General features: G+C 27.2%; 1 protein-coding gene across 1 annotated transcript; it reads left to right on the top strand.

Moving 5' to 3' along the window:
• The first annotated feature begins 327 nt into the window (after positions 1–327).
• On the top strand, positions 328–22,519 carry LOC132935932 (uncharacterized). Its single transcript, XM_061002581.1, has 6 exons — positions 328–466; positions 14,421–14,540; positions 15,645–17,171; positions 20,092–20,551; positions 21,599–21,682; positions 21,766–22,519. The coding sequence occupies exons 1-6, from the start codon at positions 456–458 to the stop codon at positions 21,823–21,825; spliced, it is 2,262 nt and encodes a 753-aa protein (XP_060858564.1). The 5' UTR covers positions 328–455; the 3' UTR covers positions 21,826–22,519.
• Positions 22,520–22,917: the final 398 nt, after the last annotated feature.

The raw sequence follows: 22,917 nt of genomic DNA, 5'->3' as shown, positions 1-22,917 counted from the left end.
GTCACAGTACTAATATTATTTTTATATACGCGCCGCCGTGTGTGCTGCGCGGCAACCGTCGTAAATACGCGACGGACGCTGCGCCGGCGGCAGCTGTTGTGTAGTAACGACCGTCGAGGCCGCGCCCAGTTCAGCGTACGGAGGACATAATTTATATTTTCATCGCGGAGGTCGACAGGACTACGACAGGGCGTGGCGGGCGGGCGGGCGGCGGTAACCGACGCGTAGCTATGTGGCCCGAACGCAAGCGCTCTCTGCCACCGCCGACGACGATGCTCCCCTCCACCGCGTACGTTCCGTGACTGGTGACGGCGGTCGGCGTCTGCGAGTGCCGAACGGCGATCATTTCGAGTCCACACGTCGCTTGTTGTGCCCGCTTGTTACTGACGTCGTTCATTTCTACAAGTTGTTGAAATAATCCAATCCGCCGACGCTACAATTCGCCGTTCAGCATAATGCCTTACAAGTACGTACTTGTCACAATAACGATTATAACATTTCATCATGATATTTATTATTTAATAATTATTAGGTAGGCCTATTAATAATTTAAAATTCGTTATTTTAATATTATATTGTTGTGAATGGCTACACTGTTTAGTAAAAATATTTTAGTATCCCATTAACTGTGACGTTAGCCGAGGAACCTAGATAAACTAGACGAGTTTTGCGAAATTCACATTTAACCTATCGTATTCTGGTCAATGTGCGCACATCGTGCTGCGCGTCATCTGGCGGCCATTTTGTATTTTTTATTTCGTGGTGTTTCTATTAACGGTAAACCATTTTAAACATGACGACGTTAATCTCAAATTAAAAGAAAATAAAAAATAATTTTTATAGTATTTATTGAATGAACCCGGGACTATACTGCGGCCCACGAGAGAGTATTACTGTCGCCCGACGAAAACACGTACGATTCCGCGCATCGCCACGTATTTGACATACACTAAATGGCACAAAGTGGGGGGGAATGCCTACAGTCTGCATGCGCAAAACTGTAATACTCGCTCGTGGGCCGCAGTATACTTGTGCAGCATTGTACAATATAAAATTAAAAATATCTATTGTGCACATGTACAAATTAAATATATTAAGTTCTAATTGGAGCAATGAAGGTATTTTACAATGAAGTGTTCTTTTTTTTTTGCCCGTCATCACCTTTTAGAACAGTAAAAATGTTTTGATTTTCTTCTAATGAATATTTTCTAGTAGGAAAGTGAAACTAGTTGGTATCTTGGTCAAAAGTAATAATTTCCCAAAAGTTTTCAAAAGCGTCAGGAAAAACAAACTAAAAATTAAGGAAAACTGAAATATAAATATTTGAAGTTCAAATTTTGACAAAATTGCATATTAAAACCAAGAATAAAGATTTTAGTTATTTTGTTGTAATTTAAAAATATTGTTCGTAGGTACTTTAAACATTTAGAGTAGGTACATTATTATATTTTTTAATATTATTTCTCTTTTGAACACATATACATTATTTATATAATATCTGATTGTAAAATAATACTATTTCCTTTCTGTTACTATGAGATTTTTTTATATATGTTAACATTTTTGTCAAAGGGCTATGCCCGTAAAATAAAATAATTTGTGGGTACTTGAGACTTTTAGAGTACATTATTGTGTTGAAACACTATACAGTATACACACAACGACATTTTCAAATGCATTTTTTTTTGCAATTATTAATTTAACTTACTCTAGTACTAATGCCTAATCGTAAAATAAATTACTTTAATGACAATAGTATCATACAATTTACTTAGTAACAATATAGGCTGACACACCGTTTTTGCTCAGAATCGTTTTTCGTATACAATTATTATTGAATTCAAATTTAACACATCATTTAGGTACAGGGATTCTCAAGACACCTAATGTACAGTGAAGTGTTATCCAATTATCAGAATTTTTTACTATTATTTAATATACATGTTAGGGTTAAAGGTGGAATAGTGTTATTCCATGATATATATGTACTTAATATGCTAACCTATTAAAGACTATAAATCATAAAGTTTATAATTTAACTAGATCTTTTTTTAATTCCCCTTAAGTTTCTAACCTAACCTAACTATCTACCAATAGGAATATGAATACATTTTAAATTCTATTTCAATGCAGGTACAAAATATTTTTTTCTGATACTTTTCTTTTACTTAAAATAAATTATTACCACTACAAATTCTTTTTTTTTGCATCATATGCTGATACTCAAATTACTGATACTAATTTTCAACATACACTGTTTTTGACATGTATTCATCTATTACATACTAATTAACAAGGCTGGGTATTAACGAGTTAATAAGTTAAAAGTTAAATTATTTTTAACTTATTAACTTAACTTAACTTATTTGTGTCTACATTAACTTAAAATCAACTTATATTATTTTTAATATTCATAATTAAGTTAATTTTAAATTACCATATTATCCAAATATTATTTATATAAGTTATTTTATTTTTTATTTATTCTTCGAGAAGATAATGGGCCCCACTGAACATGTTCGTGTGGGGCCCATGAATTCACAATTTGAAATATAAATACATTAAATAGTTCTTATAAATTAAATAATTACAATTTGTAATATACATTTCTCACATACCTAACTATATTATTAATAATATAAGTAAATATTATATATTTTATTTTATTTATATAATATAGCATTATGTAAAAAAATTGTGTAGTTAAATAATGCAATTTAATATGGTAATATAAAACTAAAATTAACAATAATTACTAAAGTCGTACAACTTATATGATAAATAATGCAGTAATCATATACGTTTGTTATGAGTCGGTCTATATTTTGTTCTTGTAATAGCCAAAATGTAATTTTTTTTAAGAACCTTAAAAGAGTTGCTGTGTTTAATTTCTAATGGTAGTATACTGTACATTTTTGGACCAATATATAAGTATGTGGATCGAGTTAATTTTTTGTGCATAGTTGGTACTTTGATATTAGATATTTGTCTAGTATTATGTCCGAGTTCAGTTTTAAAAGTAAGGTTATTTTTAATTATGTAAAGTACCGACGCTTTATAAAATAATTTTTTTATTGGTAGTTCATTCATGTCATTGTATAAATATTTTGTGTGGTATTTTGAGTCTTTTTTTAGGATAATTTTTAGTATTTTGTTTTGTATTTTTTAATGGATCTATAGTTGTATCATACATACCTCCCCATATGGAAATACTATAATTAATTATGGATTCTATTAATGCTTGATACACTACTAGTAAATATTATTAGAAATTAAAGATATATTATTTATGAAGAATTTTAAACATATTTTTATAAAGAAAAACTTATAAGTCGTATTAATTAGGTACTAATTAATAATAATAAGGGTAACAATGTAACATAATATTTATTTAGTCGCCCGTATAAAGACATCAATAGATACGAGCCCACAAAGCCCCGATACATAATACCTACTTACCTAATACCTACTTATTAAGTAGGTACTCATTAGTTATTAGTTATTATTTATTAATATTTAATACCTACAATTATTATTGTACGATAATCAACTATTTTAGACCATTTAGATTTTTTGCATTATACTTTATACTATAATTTTATTACAAAAATAACTACCTACCTAATACTGGTATATATAAAAAAAGGGCATTATAAGTTTTAAATTTTTAAATAATTTATTTTTTAATTATAAAATGTGTTAAACAATACAGTAAGCACTTTTACACACAATATTTATTTTTATTTGAACCCAGTGTGAAATATAAATAGATTTCTAAAATGATACTGACCTACAGGTTTAAAATTATACATATATTATTATATATATCCATAGGTCGATACTTTCAACTTTGATAGGCATAATACTATACAAGTAATTATAACTTATTTTAATATCTTTTCAATGCATTTTTTTTTAAAATTATGTTAACTTAACTTACTAATTGAAGTTAAGTTAAGTTAACAGTATTTGTTAACTTAATTTAAACTTAATTGATGTATTAAAATGTATTAAAAATAGTACAATGATTAATTCTTTTAAACTTCTGTTTTCTAAATAATTAAAGTTTAGCCATCAAAATCCTCAAACAAAGGGATTCTGATATTTAAAATGAGGAAAAAGTTTTTTAAAAAAAACAACATCCCATTTGTTAGTTAAGTAATACAATTTAGGTAAGTACCTACTAATTGTTAATTGACAATAAGAAATAGTATTTAATACTTAAATTTAAATACATCAGAAAAAAATTTGTTTTAACAGTATATTAAATACTAATCAAATACTTTTTTCTGAAATATATTTATACAACACTGTTAATAGGCAAATAAATTGTATTATTGTTCACTGGTCAAATCAGTGAATTTCAATAACATCAAACAGATTCAGAAGTATCATACAAATTACTGTATCCATGATTTATCCTAGTATGCTTTGTTCTTTACAAAATTGGTTTTTGGGAAAGACAAAAGTGTCATTATAATCAAATTTCAATACTTATTCCAAAATTAAAAATGTTCTAAAATATATAATAATTTCTATGTAATAACTTAATTTCATTTAATTTTAACTTAACAAATAATATGTTTATAAGTATGCATAAATGTTATCAGAGGATAGTCATGGTTAATATATTATGTAATAAACAATTTCAACTTAATTTTTGACCTAACAATTTGGGGGCCGATGTAGTATTATTTTTATTTTTTTATTCATTATTCACAATTAAGTAGGTATTGACTAATCTCACTCTGAACGTCATACACTTGATCTAGAAATGATAATTACATAATATTATCACTACAATATAATATTACATAAAAATATATTTCATATTATTTATAAATTATTTTTTTGTTTTATTTCATTTTTATTAAAAAATTAACAATTTATGCTACATGCATAATAGGCAATTATGATTACAGATTTACAGAATTTTTATTTACACTCATAATATGAGGATGGAGGCCATCCAGTGATAAAATTATTAAAAACATTAGTTATTTTAATTTATTTATCAATTATAATATTATATGATACTATTAGGTATACTAATATACACTGTATAGTTGCATACAAAATTATAATTAGTAGGTAAGTTACATCCAAAGATTAAAATACTGTCAAGATAGTCGTATTTTTTTATTTTTTATTTCTTTATCAAAAATATTATTTATTTACAATAATTAGAAAAAAGAAAAAATTAAAAACAGCTTATTGCGTAAAAGGCAGCCAGTCCATCCAAAATAAAATACAAGATCTTGTATTCCTAGTGGGTAAAATCTGCACATGTTAGGTTTAGTAATTAAAGCATTATTCTAATAGGTTAGGTTTTCTTACATATAAATATATACATACATATATATCAAGGAAGCACCTATTTAAAAAATAAAATAAATTAAGTTGTTAAGTGGATGTTGCTCTGTTGTACGGTAGGTTACAAGTGTGAAGTGGGTATAATATCATTGTATACAAAAAATGATTCTGAGCGGTGACGGTTTGTTGGTGTGGTTATTTTATATTATATTTATATTGTTATAACTTATTATTAACACAATAGCCAGTAACTTGAATTAATATTATAAAATTACAACAAAATAACTAGTATCGTTATTCTTGGTTATTTTATGTAATAACCTCCAAATTTGAACATAAAATAACCATAAAAAACCTGTGTTTTTAAATTTTTGAGAATTTTTAGTTACAGAATAGCCTACCTATGTGGAACATTGTTTTAAGATTTCAATCCTTAGCTATAAAAGTTAAACATTTATTAAATTTTTAACTACAAAATAATCATTAAATTTGAAATTTGATAAATTTTGTCAAAATTTGAACTTTAAATACTAAAAATAAAAATTGTGCTTATGTATTTTTAATATTTTTTAACTGTTGTTGTAACAATATATCAGGAGCCTTGCATTAATTTTTCACGTTTTTTTACCCAACAAATAAAATTATATTGATATTTATAGAAAAAAAACTAATAAAATTTAAAACTGACAATGTCCGTAAACAGTTCAAAAAAAGTCAAATTATTTTATAAATTTTATCGTGTATAGAAAATGATAATATAAACATACAGTGACATTTTCAAGTATCTACAATCATTCGTTTCTTAATTACAACCAAAATAAGAAAATCGTTACATGAAAAATCGAGTGAATATCAAATGTTGTAAAAATATGAATTTCAAACGCTCATAAAAATTTAATTTGACTTTCTTGTAGACATTTTTTTTTGATAAAGGTAGATAAACTTATGAGGAATCTTGTATTACATTTTCAAATCTTAGATTTAAAAAGACAATTTTAAATGAATTTCTAACTCAAATAATTTGCAAATTGTCGTCTTTTTTACGTATTTTGTCAATATTTGAACTTTAAATGCTTATAAAAGAAAATTGTGCCTACGTATTTTTAATATTTTTCAACTGTTGTTGTAACAATATATCAGGAGCCTTGCATTAAATGTTCACGTTTTTTTACCCAACAAATAAAATTATATTGATATTTATAGAAAAAAAAACTAATAAAATTTAAAACTGACAATGTCTGTAAACAGATCAAAAAGAGTCAAATTATTTTATAAATTTTATCGTGTATAGAAAATGCTTATATAAATATACAGTGAAATTTTCATGTACCTACGGTCATTTGTTTTAGATTTGCACCAAAAACCAAAACCGATTTTCTCGAAAACAGATTTTGCGTAAAAATTCCCGTTTTTCTTTAAATTTTCTTTTGTTTTCCACGTCGCTTTTGAAAACTACTGGGAATTTTTTACTTTTGACCGCCCAAATTTCTCAAACTAGATTCACTATCCTATCAGGAAAGTTACTGTTGAAGAAAATCCAAGCATTTTTACTGTCCTAAAAGGTGATGACAGACACAAAAATATAAATAATAATATAAAAAAAAACACACATCATTGTAAAATCAATACATTCATCGCTTCGCTCAGAATCTAAAAACTAATAATAATTTAAAATTTTACATTCCTACAAATACCTCAACATGAGTTGAAATATTTTGAAAATTGATGTATATAGAAAGTGCTATTATTATCATTCAGTGAAGATTTTAGGTAGGTATTTACGGTAATTCAAAAACTATTTTGCGTTACTTTTTTCGTAATTTTTTTTTAAATTTTCTTTTTTTCTTAATTTTTTTTTGTCTTTTGAGGCGCTTTTGAAAAATATTCGGAATTTTGACTGAAATTGAAAATCGAAAATTTTTTGACTATTTATCGTGTACACAGACACAAATAAAAAACAACACACATCCAGGCGCAGACTGGCTGGGATGCTGAGATTCTACAGCAACCCTTACCCTAAAATATATTTGCCTAATTTTATTTATTTAATATTTAAAGACTATCTTGACACCTAATGAACAGCACATCGTTACAAACTTACGATTGTCAGTAATCTATAATATTGTACAATTTTGATTGAAAGTGTTGTAACTTGGAACTTATTTACGTTTTTTAACGTACATTCAATATTTTTTTAAAACAAAATAAAATATATAAATATTTTATAAATAATCTACATGTTTTAAAATGTGCCCCAACAATTTTTGTTATTTGCCCTTTAAATTATGTAGCATCCCGTGCCCTATTTTACCAGTCCGCGCCTGCACACATTATTGTAAAATCAATACTTACAATCATGCGCCAGAATCTAAAATAGTATAAATATTTTGTTTAAATATCAAATATAGCCTACTTGTTTGATGGTATACTACAAGTGATTAAGATAATTAATTTTTAATTCAATGGAATTCATCAATTTTAAATTCTGAGGGGAGTGCATTTTTTACAATCATGTGTGTTTTTCAAAAGCGCCGGGAAAAAACGAAAAAAAATAAGGAAAACCGGGAATTCTTACACAAAATCGATTTTGGTTTTTGGTGTAACTCTAAAACAGATGACCGTAGATCACTGGTTGTTTATATTAGCATTGTCAATACTGATTTGTTTTGAACTGTTTACGGACATTTTTAGTTTCAAATTTTTTTAGTTTTTACATCTATGAATGTCAATAAAATTGTATTTGTTAGGTAAAAAAATCTTTAAAATTTAATACAAGGCTCCTAATTTATTGTTACAATGATATTTGAAAAATATTAAAAATCCATGGTCACAATTTTTTTTTATAAGCATTTATAGTTCAAATATTGACAAAATACGTAAAAATTACGAAAATGATTTTAAGCTATTTTGAGCTAGAAATTCATTAAAATTTTTCTTTTTAAATCTAAGATTTGAAAATATGATACAAGAATCCTCATAAGTTTGTCTACCTTTATCAAAAAAAAATATCTACAAGAAAGTCAAATTACATTTTTATGAGCGTTTGAAGTTCATATTTTTACATCATTGCATATTCACTCGATTTCTCATGTAGCGATTTCTTTATTTTGTTGTAATTCAATAACGAATAATTGTGGATACATGAATATTTCACTGAATGTTTATATTTTAATTTCCTATATACCATAACATCTTGACTCATTTTGAGCTATTAACGGATTTTTTTAGTTTTTTTATTCTATAATATCAGTGAAATTTTATTTGTTGGGCTAAAAAGCGTGAATATTTTATACAAAGTTCCTGATATATTATAATAGCAGTTAAAAAATATTAAAAATACATAGGCACAATTTTTTTTATAAGCATTTAAAGTTCATATTTTGACAACATTTATCAAAATCGCGTAAATTATCAACTATTGTAATTAAAAAATTATAAAATGTTCAATTTTTATACCTTTGGATTAAAAATGTAAAACAAATATTCTCACAATAGTTTATACTATAACCAAAAAATCTAAGAAATATATAAACACTTGTAACCTACTGTACAACAGAGCGACTTCCACTTAGGTACCAGCTTTTTATTTATTAATATTGTCGAATGTGCTTCTTGTGCAATAACCATTTAGCCAGTCTAACATAGCTATAAACGTCTTACGCGTAATTATCTTAACGTAAACAACGATATTATGATCAAATGATCCTTTTGTCCATTTCAAGTAAAAATACGTGAATATAATATAAATTCTGATTATGTAAATAGTAAATTAAGTGTGTTGATTTTAAATTTTTTCGACACAGATTTTACTTTTATGTCTGAAATCAAAACTATGATTTTGATTAATAACAACTAGTAAATTAACAAGTTTGAGTCTACTGTATTAATGTATTATAAATATAATTCAAAATTACATTGTCATTTCACTTTAATAATATTATTATTATTACCTATTATTATAATTTTTTTTTTTAAATATTATTTGAATTTCTATAGTGTATAGATAGTGTATAGATTATAATAATTACTTCTTTTTATGGTATCTATAGTAACTTGGTTTCATGAGATTTATTATTCAAAATAATAATCTGTCCTATGGTTAAATATTTTAACATATTGTTCTATTATATACTTATTATAATTAAAATCCTATTATAACCAAATATAATACTATACTATCAATAATTGTGATGTATGTATGAGGGTCCTAGTATGTTTGTAACTGAACCTACCAGCTGGGTATTAGCAGCATAATTAATGCATAATGTCCTGTTTAAATGGAATGTACAATGTTACAATGTTGGAAACTTGGAATTATTTAATTCTTGAATGTACCTTTCTAATAGTTTATGTTATAACATTGACTTACTATAATTATTAATATTATAATAACATGCATAAAATTCAGTATATAGGTACAATCATTCACAACACCTTTATTAATTTTCGTGATTTTCGATGTTTAAGTTTGAGTTACATGCAATTATGCAAACATAAAGATTTACTATTATCAAACTTATAGTTGAGACAAATTTAAAATTTATAATCTTGTGCTATTTAAATTAATTTTGAAATGCTAAAACTAAATTTTGTTCTAAATAGTGCATAATTAACTGCTGACAGCTGAATTATAATTTTCAAATGTAAATATTTATTGTTATAAACTATTAATATTTACTACAGACCAAAATAATTTAATAATATTGATTATTTCCATAGAAATATTTATCATTATTCATTTACTCTATTGATTATTTATAATATATTATTGACCATAGTTTGTACTTTGTTGTTAATTTAAAATGTATTTTTGTATGCTAATTACTTCAAAATTATTTTAACATTTATTAATATTTATTTTTTTTAAATGCCAGTGATAATTTTAAAATGTTGCGTTGTGTTGCAAGTTGCAATAGTAAGGTAGGCGCGTAGATTTCATTGTTGAAACTATTGTATAACGTACCACGATGGTTTCGTGGTTACGGTTCGGTTACTGTTTTTCGTATTGCGTCGACGATAATTATAATTATTATTTATTATTTATTTATTTATTTATTTATTTATTTATTAATACGGACAAAAGTCCAGTTCACAATATATTTGTATAGAATAACAATAATATAATATAATTAAAATATTAACATAATAAAAAATGAAAAGATTAACAGATCGAATAAAAGTAATAATAATAATAATAATAATAATATTAATAATAGTAATAATAATAAAAATACATTCAGTGTTTATTAAAATAATTAATTATTTATTTAAGATATTATTAGTATTATTATATTGTAATAATAATACGACGTCATCACCTAACCTAAGTAGTAATACAATAATGTCTAGTTTCCGTTACGTTTTTCGTCGGCGACGACAAGACGTGATGAATATTCGTTTCGTCGTACACGTTGTATAATATAATATTATGTATTATTATACTATTACGCGCGTAATAATATGTAGTCAGTCGATGTTTCCGTCGGTTTGACCTCTTTACGATAACGATTAACGATAAAAACGAGAACACTGTGCCTCGTCTGTTGTCTCTACTCATTATATTATTATTATCATGTAGGATATTATTATTATAAATCGTGTTTATTCTGTTATGTACCATTAGTGTCTATTACACTGTAGTAATATTATATTGTAATTTTGTATTTTGTGACGATGCAGCTGCCGCCGCCGCCGCCGTCGACGCCGACGCTCCCACCTCTACCAAACGGCAAACACGGTTCAGGCATTTTTTGTTCGTTTCGTTCACGGGCGGCAGACAAACAAACTACGACGTTTCGGTAGCGTGCGTGCGTGCGTGCATGCTCGGTTTATGGCGTTCTTGCCCTTCACCACCGCGCAGCTGCCGTGGTGAAAGGCAGCCGGCTGCAGCTCACGTACGCGTACGGGGCTGCCCCTCGTTATAACGATCGGGCCTCGCGACGTTGCCGGATTTCTCTGAGGCGCACGATGATAATGTAATATTTTGTCCACAAAAATACGCTCTACAGAAATAATCATCCTGTTCTATAGAATCAACCAAATTCGATAATTTTTTTTTAACCAATATAGGGTTTTGTCCTACAAGCCGCATTGAACTCCGTTGTACAATATTTTAATCTCAATCTTTAAATCAATTTGTCTTCAAAACCTTCTGTTTTTGTGGCTTATTAAAACCAATCAGTTATTTTATTAATCATATCGTGATGACGTCATGGTTACTATACTCTGCCTTAAAAGAGAATAATCAGTCGGCCGACCGATTTTCGTCAGCTCAGTGCATCTCCCACCAACGACCCGATGTTAACTCAATCACGAGGTTCACGACGCTCCGATCGCATCATTTACGATGAGTAAAAAGTGATTGTTCTTAGAAGAAATAAAATAACCAATATAAAACTTATTTATATATCCCGAATCGGCGGAAGGTACAAATTATTTCCACCAGAGCGCGTTTTATTAATTTGCTTCCCCAATAGCCACTAACCTTGGTTATTTTATTTTTCAACTCTTGATGATATCATTATTACTGGCTACCTTATTTCGAACGGCTGTTTCGTCTCGTTATGGTTACTCGGTTGTCGACCATAGATATTATATACATGGATAGGACCATGAAGACTAGAATCAGAAGATCCAACTCAGCTTTTTAGAACGTCCTGAAATGAGTAGCACGATTAAACAGCCACGTTGCTGCGTTGCGTGCGCTAGGGTTGCCACTTTAACCCGCATAGTATAGGGATTATTAATGTTTTTTGTAAACTTTGAGTGCTAGCGACGCATGTGCATTCTAGCGAAGGCACTCCAGTCTAGCGACGGACATAATATTCGTTTTTGCTTTTATCAACCGGAATACGGAATATCGTTCGTACGTTCATACTGGTGTCTGGTTATGTTAATAATATCATAAAGTACGTTTTCAAAGATGATACAAAATATTGAATTGGAAAATATCAAAAACTTTTTAAACAAAAAAACGTACAAAACGTAAACTGGCATCTTATCAGTGGTAAAATCTCTATTACCATGACAAAATAAACAGGTATGACAGCAATATTTTCATTCTGATGATTTTATTCGCAAATATGGCGTACGTTATGCTCCACTTCTCATTGGTCGAGAATTGATCGCATGACTTCTCAAGTATACAGTCGAGAATTGTGAATGATAATGAACGTACTGATAAGGAGCAAGACGGCAGCCATTGTATGCGTATCACAAAGTTGCTGACATACCTGTTTATTTTGTCATGTCTATTACAAATTAATGCCTTCCAGGAGGACGCCATAGGGTTATTTCAGTCAGCACACAAAAGGATATGCAGTACGAACTTTTATGAACCATGACCCTTTTTAGATTTTACAGCTTGTACGATTACACATTTATAAATGTGAATATGTATATATTTTATAAGCATTCAACATTCTTAAGTAACAAATTTTTTTTGCAGCCGTTCGAGTTTGGTATTCTTGTTCTAATCTTCGTGGAGATAGGACATTAGGTGGCAGGGCATGTGCTTGAAGCACAAATCTCTATATAGTACTAGACAGCATTCTCTCGCCTATGTCTTATTAGTTTTGAGCTTATGATTTAACTACTTAATTTATGGTATCAACACAGTATCATGTAATATTTACTTATTTTAAAATGTTGGCGCTAAAATTATTAGACCAATGAAATAACGAGAACTACAGTAGGCGTGGTGCGTTAGAATGGACGAGAACACGTACCGATGTGAACATACCTATCTATTTAGTCATGGTTTTATTATAAACCACTACTATAACCACAAGTAACTAGTGTGGTAACATATATTTTCTTTGGTTAAATTATACGGTGTGTTTTAGGTATACAATTGTCCTATCCATATATATATTATCTATGTGATCGACAGAAATGTGTTATTTTGTTGATTAGGTTAGGTTTATTGATTATTTCTAGAACATAATCGTGTCTAATCGCACTTAATTCTATTAAGAATAACATGAAATGTTCACTTGGGCGTGTACTTCATTTGCAATTTGTAACTATTACATAAACGTTATTCTACTACTACTTTATTATTCTATTTTAATAAATGCACCAACATTATCTGATTACTAAATAATTAGTTCAAATATGGAGTTTATTTTTATATTGAACAGGTGACTCTTTGACCCGTTAGTCGTTAGTAACCTTAACATTTTTAAACCATTTTACCGGTTTAATTGTCACTACTTTTGTCCATTTTTGTTGGTTGACGCTAATGAAAATACTTGCATATTTTTACAATTATTATGTAAAAAACTATTAAATACCTAAAATAAGAACTATAGTTGTAGATAGAATGGTTAGGTATTTCCACGACAAGGCACGTAGCTTGATGACGCAACTGTTATGATTCTTATACAAACAAATATCCTTTGTGTGATTGTGGCATGATATAATATAGTCATTTGGGAATAATTAATAATAATAAAAGTTAATAAGCAATAATACTTAAGCGAGTATAAAATACAATTTGACTAGAAGTCTGGTCTTGATTATTTTGATTAGACAAACTTTCAATTCTTGTCTCCTAATGATAAACATTATGAATATTATAGAATATATTATTTGAACAGAAGCTAAATTTTTAAGTTAACAATTCTCTACATTTACTTTAATAATGTTCCGTATAATAAGTTGAATTTTGAATATTTTCAATTAAATTGAATACTTATATTATGTTCCATATAGGAAGTAGATAACAAAAAAAAAGATTATTATACAATGCATTATTATTGGCAATTGTCAGATGTATATAAATTTGAAAATATATTATTAGGCATGCTATATTTATGTAATTTACAAGCGTTCAGGTGTATTTATGTTAATTTAATATAAACCATAAATATATCATTATTAATATTGATGATAGTATTCAAGATACATATTTTAAATGAAAAATCGATTATTGATATTTCACTTTTAATACCTTTAGAAAAAAATTAAGTTTTTATAGGTTTGGAATAGTATTAGTTATTGATAAAAAAAAACTGTTTTTAATAACAACTATTATTTAAAAATATATTACACAAATAACATTGTATTTCTAATAATATAATCTCATGCTGATATTTTTTTTTCAGATCAAAAAAACATACGTACCTTAAAAAGGAAATCGATAGCTTGTTTCTCAATGCTATGTATGATACATGTTACGTTTCTTTGACAACATTTACTTCAGAAGACATAGAAAATTATAAATCGTAAGTTTGTCTTAATATGTATAATATATAATTAGGGACTACTGTGATAATACGAAAAGAACGAACCAAACGAAAGCTGAACATTTTATTCGATTTTTTTTGTTTCAACCCGAACTTTTGAAGTCTAAAAACTTTTCAAAATATAAAATATTGATAAAATTATGACGAATAAAAAAAAAAAAATTTCAAGATTACCGGTAATCACTTCAGAAACAGTTTTTTCCATTTATGTTTTTTCGGAAAATTTTAGTTATACTTTAATTTACACAAAACAAATACCCACTTTATAAAATGTTTCAGGTTAAATTAAAAAATAAATACCTATATAGCTATATTTTATCATTTGAAGCTATGGATAAATATAAATTTAAATCCCATAACCATCGGTTGAAAAATGGTTCATGGAAATTTGTTAATCAACGGCGTCAATAAAATAAAATTAATAATAGCCATCTAATTATATGTTCTGTAATATGTCTACGAACCAATGAATCTACGATTGGTGCTTATTACTTATAATCGCGGCTATAGACAGTATACCATCCTTAATCGTACTTATTATTACATTACATTTATTATCTTGTAAATAAAATTATTAATCAAAAACATAGAATAAAACTTCCAAAAAAAAAAAAAAAATATAGGTATAAAAATCAAATATAACATAAATTTTTTTGATGTATCCGGTTTTGTTGAATTAGACGTTTTTTTATTAACCCTAACCTAACCTTAATTGAACTTGGTGGTTACCAGTAATTGTTAATCGCTTCTCAAAATTTAAACTTACAAACTGGTAACCGGTTTCAAGCCTTGGTAAATCATATTTTAAATATGAGAACGGATAGACCATATACTATACATTTTAACCTTTCAACTAATCTATTAAGCATTTGTTTTGGTTCAATTTTCGAACAATTGGTAACATCACTGATGAGTTAGATTTATATAATTATATGTAACTTATACTTGAAATAAATAATTGTATAGAACCTTTTAGAATGTATAATTAAATACATATAATACATTTTCTAATAAAAGAATATTATGAATAATTATATCATATTTATCTCAAAATACTTATTTAAGTTTATTACTTAATTTTAGGAGCTTAATTAAAAATAAGGATAAGACACCCAAAGAAGATGGTAATATATCTAAAGACAATAAAACGTCTAAAAGCAATAAAAGGTCAAAAGATGATAAAAAGTCTAAAAATGTTAAAACGTCTAAAGATGTTAAAACGTTTAAAGATGTTAAAACGTTTAAAGATGTTAAAACGTTTAAAGATGTTAAAACGACTAAAGTAGTTAAAACATCCAAAGATATTAAAACGTCTAAAGATGTTAAAACGTCCAAAGATGATAAAACACCTAAAGACAACACATCTATAGACGACGAGCCTGCTAAAAAAAAACAGAAATTGGATACAAATGGAATAGATGTTTTGAAATTAGTATTATTTAGAGAGGGTGAAACTCATAAATTTAAATCACAATTTAAGTCTTCGTTAAAACCCAGTAAGGAAATTGCGTCTACCAGTACAGCAGAGGAGGAACCCATAATAATTGATTGTGATGAATCTACCGAATCTGCCGATTCTTCAGCTACAAATGTAAAACATCAGCTCTGGGTCAAGGATCTTAAGGAAATGATGGACGTAGATAGTTACATAAAGTGGATGAAAATAATCAGTTATGATAATAAACCAAATCATCCAACAAATGAAATAAAAAAGTTAGCTGTTGTTAAACTCCCTATAAGCGGACCTAAATTAACTGGACTTAAACACGCTTTAAATGGCAAAAAATATGTAAGAGGGCATTTAGTTAAAATTGAAAAATTATACAAAAAGTATTTCAGCAAATCCGTACAAGATACTATCGTGATTATTGCAAATATACTCAATATAATTTCAATGTCTAACAAACATCACAAGGCACGAATGGATGAATCTTTTAAGAAAAGATCTGAAGCTGAAAAGCTTAAAGAAAGATGCGATGCCAACCGATTACATGGAAGGCATAAAAAAGTTCTAGAAACAAAGTTGAAAAAAAATTTTACAGACGTTGTATCATCTTTTGAAATGCCGGACTTTGAATCAGCATTTCAAATGTTTTTTCTAAGTATATTAACTGTACTTCGAGTTTTGGATCAGCCCAAATTCAAAAAAGGTAGTATCTTCAAAAATTTAGTACTTTTACTATGGAATAGTTTGAAGAACAGTGAGTATAACAATCCCAACATTTTTTCAATGTTCCGGTCAAAGACATTTCGACCTGACTGCATTGATTTAATAAGTCTCATTGAAGATAGTCGAGATATTGACTCTGGAGTCACCGATCGCATGTCATTGTTTTTTGTATCAACAGTAAACAGTCGAGAATATTTTCAAGCAGTTATTGATGCTGTCACCGGTGATTCAAATGAAGACCTGGGGTTATTAATCGATAATGCAACTTTTCAATGTTCCGTTAATTCAAAGTTTAAAGATCCCGTAGATTCACCAACGACATCAACTGCACAATATTCAGATGACAAAATACCAGCAATAGAAACTATCCCTGGCACTATCAATTCTGATGAAATAATTCAACACTGGTTCCTAGCCAAAAATCCAGATGGAACTTACCAGTAAGCATTTTTTATATCTAATTTCTGTTATGGTCCGATTAGTTGTCATAAAATATTTGATTTAGACACATTTATTAGTATTTTGAGACCCTTAGAAGAGAGTTTGTATCTAAACGGTGTTTGCTTTTATTCATCCCCCTTCAACTGATTGTCTTGGGCGCCATTAACATTGTAACCATACTACCATAGTATTTACTATCTTTATACATTCAATATATATTACCAGAAATTTTAACTGTTTATAGGATACTAGCTGCATTCCGTTAGTTTTTTTTCTATAAATGTCAATAACATTTTATTTGTTGAGTCAAAAAGCTTGGTAATATAATAAAAGGGTCCTGATATATTGTTACAACAAAAGTTAAAAAATATTTAAAAAACATAGGTACGTTTTTTAGATTCTGAGCGGACCTAGTATTTTACAATGGTGTTAATTTTTTTTTTTTATCCTGTATACAAAATTTTTACCAGAAGGAGTGTTTTGATTTAAAAATATAGTACCTTATAATTTAGAAAATTGGATCAAAATGGTTCTTTAGAGAGGTAATTTGTCGATTTTCTCAATAGTTATTTAATGCCACGGGAAAACCCACCGACAAATTACGAAAAATCGCTAAAAGTGGGATTTTAATTTCTAACGCTTTGTTTATCACATAATATTCGAATAAAAATAATAATATTAATTCAACTTACAGGCTATAATAAATAATAAAAATATAAAATATCCAGACTGACAAACCGTCTCCGCTCAGAATCGTTTTTCTTATACAATGATATTATATCATTGAATACAATCCATTATACATTGACCCAATTATAACTTACTGTATAGCAGAGTGACATCCACTTACCTGCTTTTTTTATATGCATTTAAAGTTCTAATGTTTACGAAATTTACAAATTATTTAGTAGATAGTTAAAAGAAAATATTTATAAAATATTCAACTTTTATAGCTAATGATTAAAAATTTATTTTATTTTTAACTACCTATAAATAGTTAAAACTGCTGATTACGCCAATTACAACAGTCCACAAGACTTAGTTACAGTTGTCAGCTGCGGGCTGTGTTATTTAAACATAGTATCGTAGTAGTGCAGTTCGCGCAGTCCTGCAGAAATACAGATAGCATATTGTAACTATATTATGACTATTTTTAGTTTTTACAATCGGATTACCTATTACAAAAACTAATTTAGAATTATAAATTTTTTTGACAAATGTCTATAATTTTTGTTATGAAATTGAAATTGAAATTTTAATCCGACTAATTTTACGTTACCTAGTTGGATATTATGATTTTGCCGACTCTAATTTGAACAGCAAACATTCTGAGTGTGCCCTCTCCCCCTCTTTTTATAAGTTAAGAACATCTACTATCTAGTAATATTATGTAAAATAATAATTATATAATATATTTATATAATATGTGATTTGTTTTTCGAAAAATTATTTAACCTATTGTATAACTAATTAATATATAAATTATTACTTATATCAATGCAATTATAGTCGGGAGCACGAAAAATGAGTGTTGGCGCCCGTGACCCGTTGTGTTGTTACGTGTTGTATTTCACGTAGTTTGGTGATTTGATAACCACTTAAGAAAAACTGCCGCTTGGCGCATGGCAGCGCTCATTTTTCGTGCCCCCAACTATATATTGTAATAAAATGTTCTTCAAATTATAGGGTGTCCGACCATTTCCGCTCAGAACCGTTTTTCGACAGGGTTTTTTCAAGTTCTATATAAAAATGAATTCGTTCCGTTCCTCGTTTTTATTTTTAAAAAAAAGAATTCGTTCCGTACCTTGTTCATAAAAAAATAAATAAATCGTTCCTTTGGAAATTGAACGACTTCCTTTTTTAATTTCAAATAAAAAAATTCTTATTTAATCATTAATGTTTTTTTTTTCATATGCATACTAGCATACTTTAATTTTTAATTATAATATATACAATACACCTACAAGTAGATACCCACATATTTTATAATTCTATTTTGAGATTTTCTTCAAAATTAAATTGTTGGATGTATGTCGACTATCTTATTGTTTATTGTTATAATAATAATTATATTTTATATAGTTACTCATTGGATTAACGTTGATACTCGATAACGATCACTAATTGGCAATAATATACATTATACACATTAAAAAAAATATATCTTAATTTCAATTATTTACATATCTCAATATCTGTGTAAGTCATTGGAACTAGAAAGGAACGAAAAATGTTGTTATTTTTCCTTGTAAAAACAAACTTGTTCATTTTTTCGTTCTTTTAATTTTTTCCTTTTGGAACTCGTTCCTTCCAAACATTGTTATTTGTCTGCAATGATTTATCATTGAATTCAAATTGACTACATGCATTACAGTGAACAGCTTAATTATTTGGAAGTACACTCGATACCTACTATACAGTTCAATGACTTCCACAGTTTTTAGTTTTCTAAGATTTGCTTACCTTATATCCTTATCGTTAGTTACCGTTACATAATTACGATTGCCTAACTTATTTATTTCTGATAATTTAACAGTATTGTTATTTAATAATTATTTTAGTATATAATACCTATTATAGATGTACAATATTCCCAAATTAATATTTGTAGTTAAAATAGCAATCAAAGATTTTAAATTAGGATTAACTGTATAAACTTTTAGTAACTTTAATTACATCTCTAATAGTCAAATTAATTTTGATTAAGTTGTAAAGGTTTAAATATAGGTATATTATAATTATTATTAATTAAATTACTAGTTTTTAAAATTAACACCTACTATCTTAATGAATTGAAATTTAAAATTCAAAATCCATACTACTTCTTAATAGTTTAAGTATTCCTTATTCCCCCATTGTATATATTTGTTGCAATTAAAATTAAAATTCCAATATTAATTAGTTCTGTTATATTTTTAGACAAATACCTGTGATAAATGGTAATAAGACCCAAACCATTGGTAATACTGCAGTAAAACAGTCAATTTTAACGAGCCAGCCGTTAAATAACTTCTATCAATCATTTTCTTCTTCACTACAAAATAAAACTTTTGAACCTTCTACTTCTAAAGTGATACCAACAAACAAATGTTTTGTTGTCGCGCCAGCTATTTCCCACAGTCCTTTGGTGCAAGTAACAGCATCTTTGTCAAAATCTGCAACATCAATACCAGCACCAACAACAACATTTGTGACGTTCAAACCAGCAGTTCCGAATAATTTATCTATGGCAAACAATTCTCTTCATAGAGCTGAAGGTGGCACTATTGTAGTTGGTAACAAACAGTATCAATTGGTTAAGGGGCCAACAGGTCAAATGAGAGCAGTTATCAATAAAACTAAAACATTTGTTAAACCACCGCCAACCATTATTACCAAAGTATGTAAAATTCATCAATATATATTATTTTAAGCATTTACAAAAGCTGAACAATTCTTATTTGTATAGCAAAATATAAGATTATAAATAAATGACTTTTAAAAGTCTGTTTTTTAACACTAGGTTAAAATATTTAACCAATTTATATAACCTGTTAAAGTACTACACTCATTTTTGTTTTATTTCATGTTTGTGGTTTTTTTCCATGTTAAAAGTACCTACTAATAACATGCTTTCAATTGCATCATTATATTTTTTTTTATAAATATTTATAGTACCAAACAAATATTGCCGGTTTTAAGTTTTAACTGATTAAAAACCAAATGATTTATGGTTAAATGGTTAACTAACCAAACACATTATTTAAATTGACGACTAATGAATAACTTAGTCGGCTATCGAATGATTCAGTTGACTGTTCTTCTAAAATTAATCTGAAAAATGAGAATAAACTATTATATTTTCATCATTATTAACTTCTTTTTTTCCTATAAATTGTTTAGCTAAAGCCTTTTTTGAAAACTATGAGGTATGTGAATCGAAATCCACGAATGACTAATTTTTGAGTAATTTAACTTGTGTACTAAGAATATTAAGTCAATGATATTGGTTTGGAATATTTGGTGCTATAATAATATGAAAATTATAGTAATTAATATTAATCTATTATCATTTTATTATTTGTAAAAATTGTATAAGTATAATCAGTTTCAGTGTTGGGTAGTAACATAATGCAAATTACAAATTACAGTAACAAAATTAAGTTTTCAGTAACACTGTAGTAATTTTCTTATATTTTGTTCAAATTAACCTATTGTAATAAAATTACTTTTTAAAACTAATTTCATAGTTTTTTGCTGGGTTGCATAAACTATTTATTAAATTTAATGGACCAATCGTGGGCCACTAAATCTTGTTTAAGATTGTAACAAATACATTTTAATTACTCAGAAACTACTAGTTTGGATTTTAATTTAGAGGCATCTAAGTTTAAAAAAAATATAGTAATTTTAATATTCTAAAAAATGTTTGTTGTTATTTTTTTAGTGCTACGCGAGAAATTGTAACAAGTCTGCAACAATAATGTGCAGTAGCTGTACAGCGGTGAAATACTGTTCCCATAACTGCCAAGTAAATATACCTATTTGAATATATTTGTTAAATAACTATACTGTTGTTATATATTAATATTAATGTCTTCTTTCTTTTTTTAGCGACTTGACTGGTATGATAGTCACATAAATAAATGTGATCAACTGCTAAACAAAAAGTAGAGACCCTAACTTTCCATTACATTTATAAATAATTTTAATGTAATATAATATTTATATTAAAGGCGTTTTCATGAAAATATTTTTATTTAAAAAAAAATATGGATTACCTATGCTTTTATAATTTGATATTTCTTAAGTTGGTATATAAGTTTGTATAATTAAAGTTTATTACTATTAAGTTTAATCTAATATTACTATATAGTTTTAAGGGTTTTTATGTTAATATCTTTTTATCTGTACCTGTAATTTATTTGTTTTTTCCAGGGAGGGTCGCCAAAATAAATAAATATTTTTTGGTATTTTAAATTATGTAATATTTATTCCTTGATTTAATTTATGTTTGTATATAAATAAAAAATAAGTTATTTATGGGAGACTGAGTAGAATATGCCTTTGGTTTTGATCCTACTATGTAGGTTCAGAATACCTACGAAACAAAAAAGAAAATGTACAATTATAGTAATATATCACAAAGCGTGTATATATAACTATATACATCAGTTTTACTGTATTTAGTAATAAAATAAATAATTTATGTATGCTTATCATACCTGTATAATATTTTTAACTTTGTGATTTAATAAATATTAAGATTAATTGTACTTGCTAATGCATTTTATTGGAGATCATCCTCTGTGAAAATTATTTATGATTGAATTATTTTTGATTTAACTATTGGTTTTAGAAATAAAGCATGACAATTAAAACTAATAATTGGATTTGAAACAAGTTCTTTTGGAACTAATAAGTAGAGTGATTATATAAAATCATTGATTGTGGATAGATAAATCTTTTAGAATTATCTCTCTTTTAAATATTTTTTTCTAAAGAAATATATTAACTATGATATTATTTCATTTCAAAACTGAAACTGGTAATATTATTTATTTTTGAATACATCTGGGTTTTTGGTTGGATTTTGCCAAATAGATTTTTGTAAGTTGCTGAATTGGTTTCTATTTAAATTTAGGTGTAGGTACCTCCCAATCCAAAATATTGTTTCAGAAGTGTTCCAATATCATTTATCCAAATCGTTTTAATTTGAACTCTCTGCAGAAACTATGGATAATAATGAACAACTTTCTTTATTAT

Source organism: Metopolophium dirhodum, chromosome 1 (assembly GCF_019925205.1).
Source record: "Metopolophium dirhodum isolate CAU chromosome 1, ASM1992520v1, whole genome shotgun sequence".
Classification (NCBI taxonomy): Eukaryota; Metazoa; Arthropoda; class Insecta; order Hemiptera; family Aphididae; genus Metopolophium; species Metopolophium dirhodum.
This window is presented reverse-complemented; position numbering and strand designations above follow the sequence as displayed.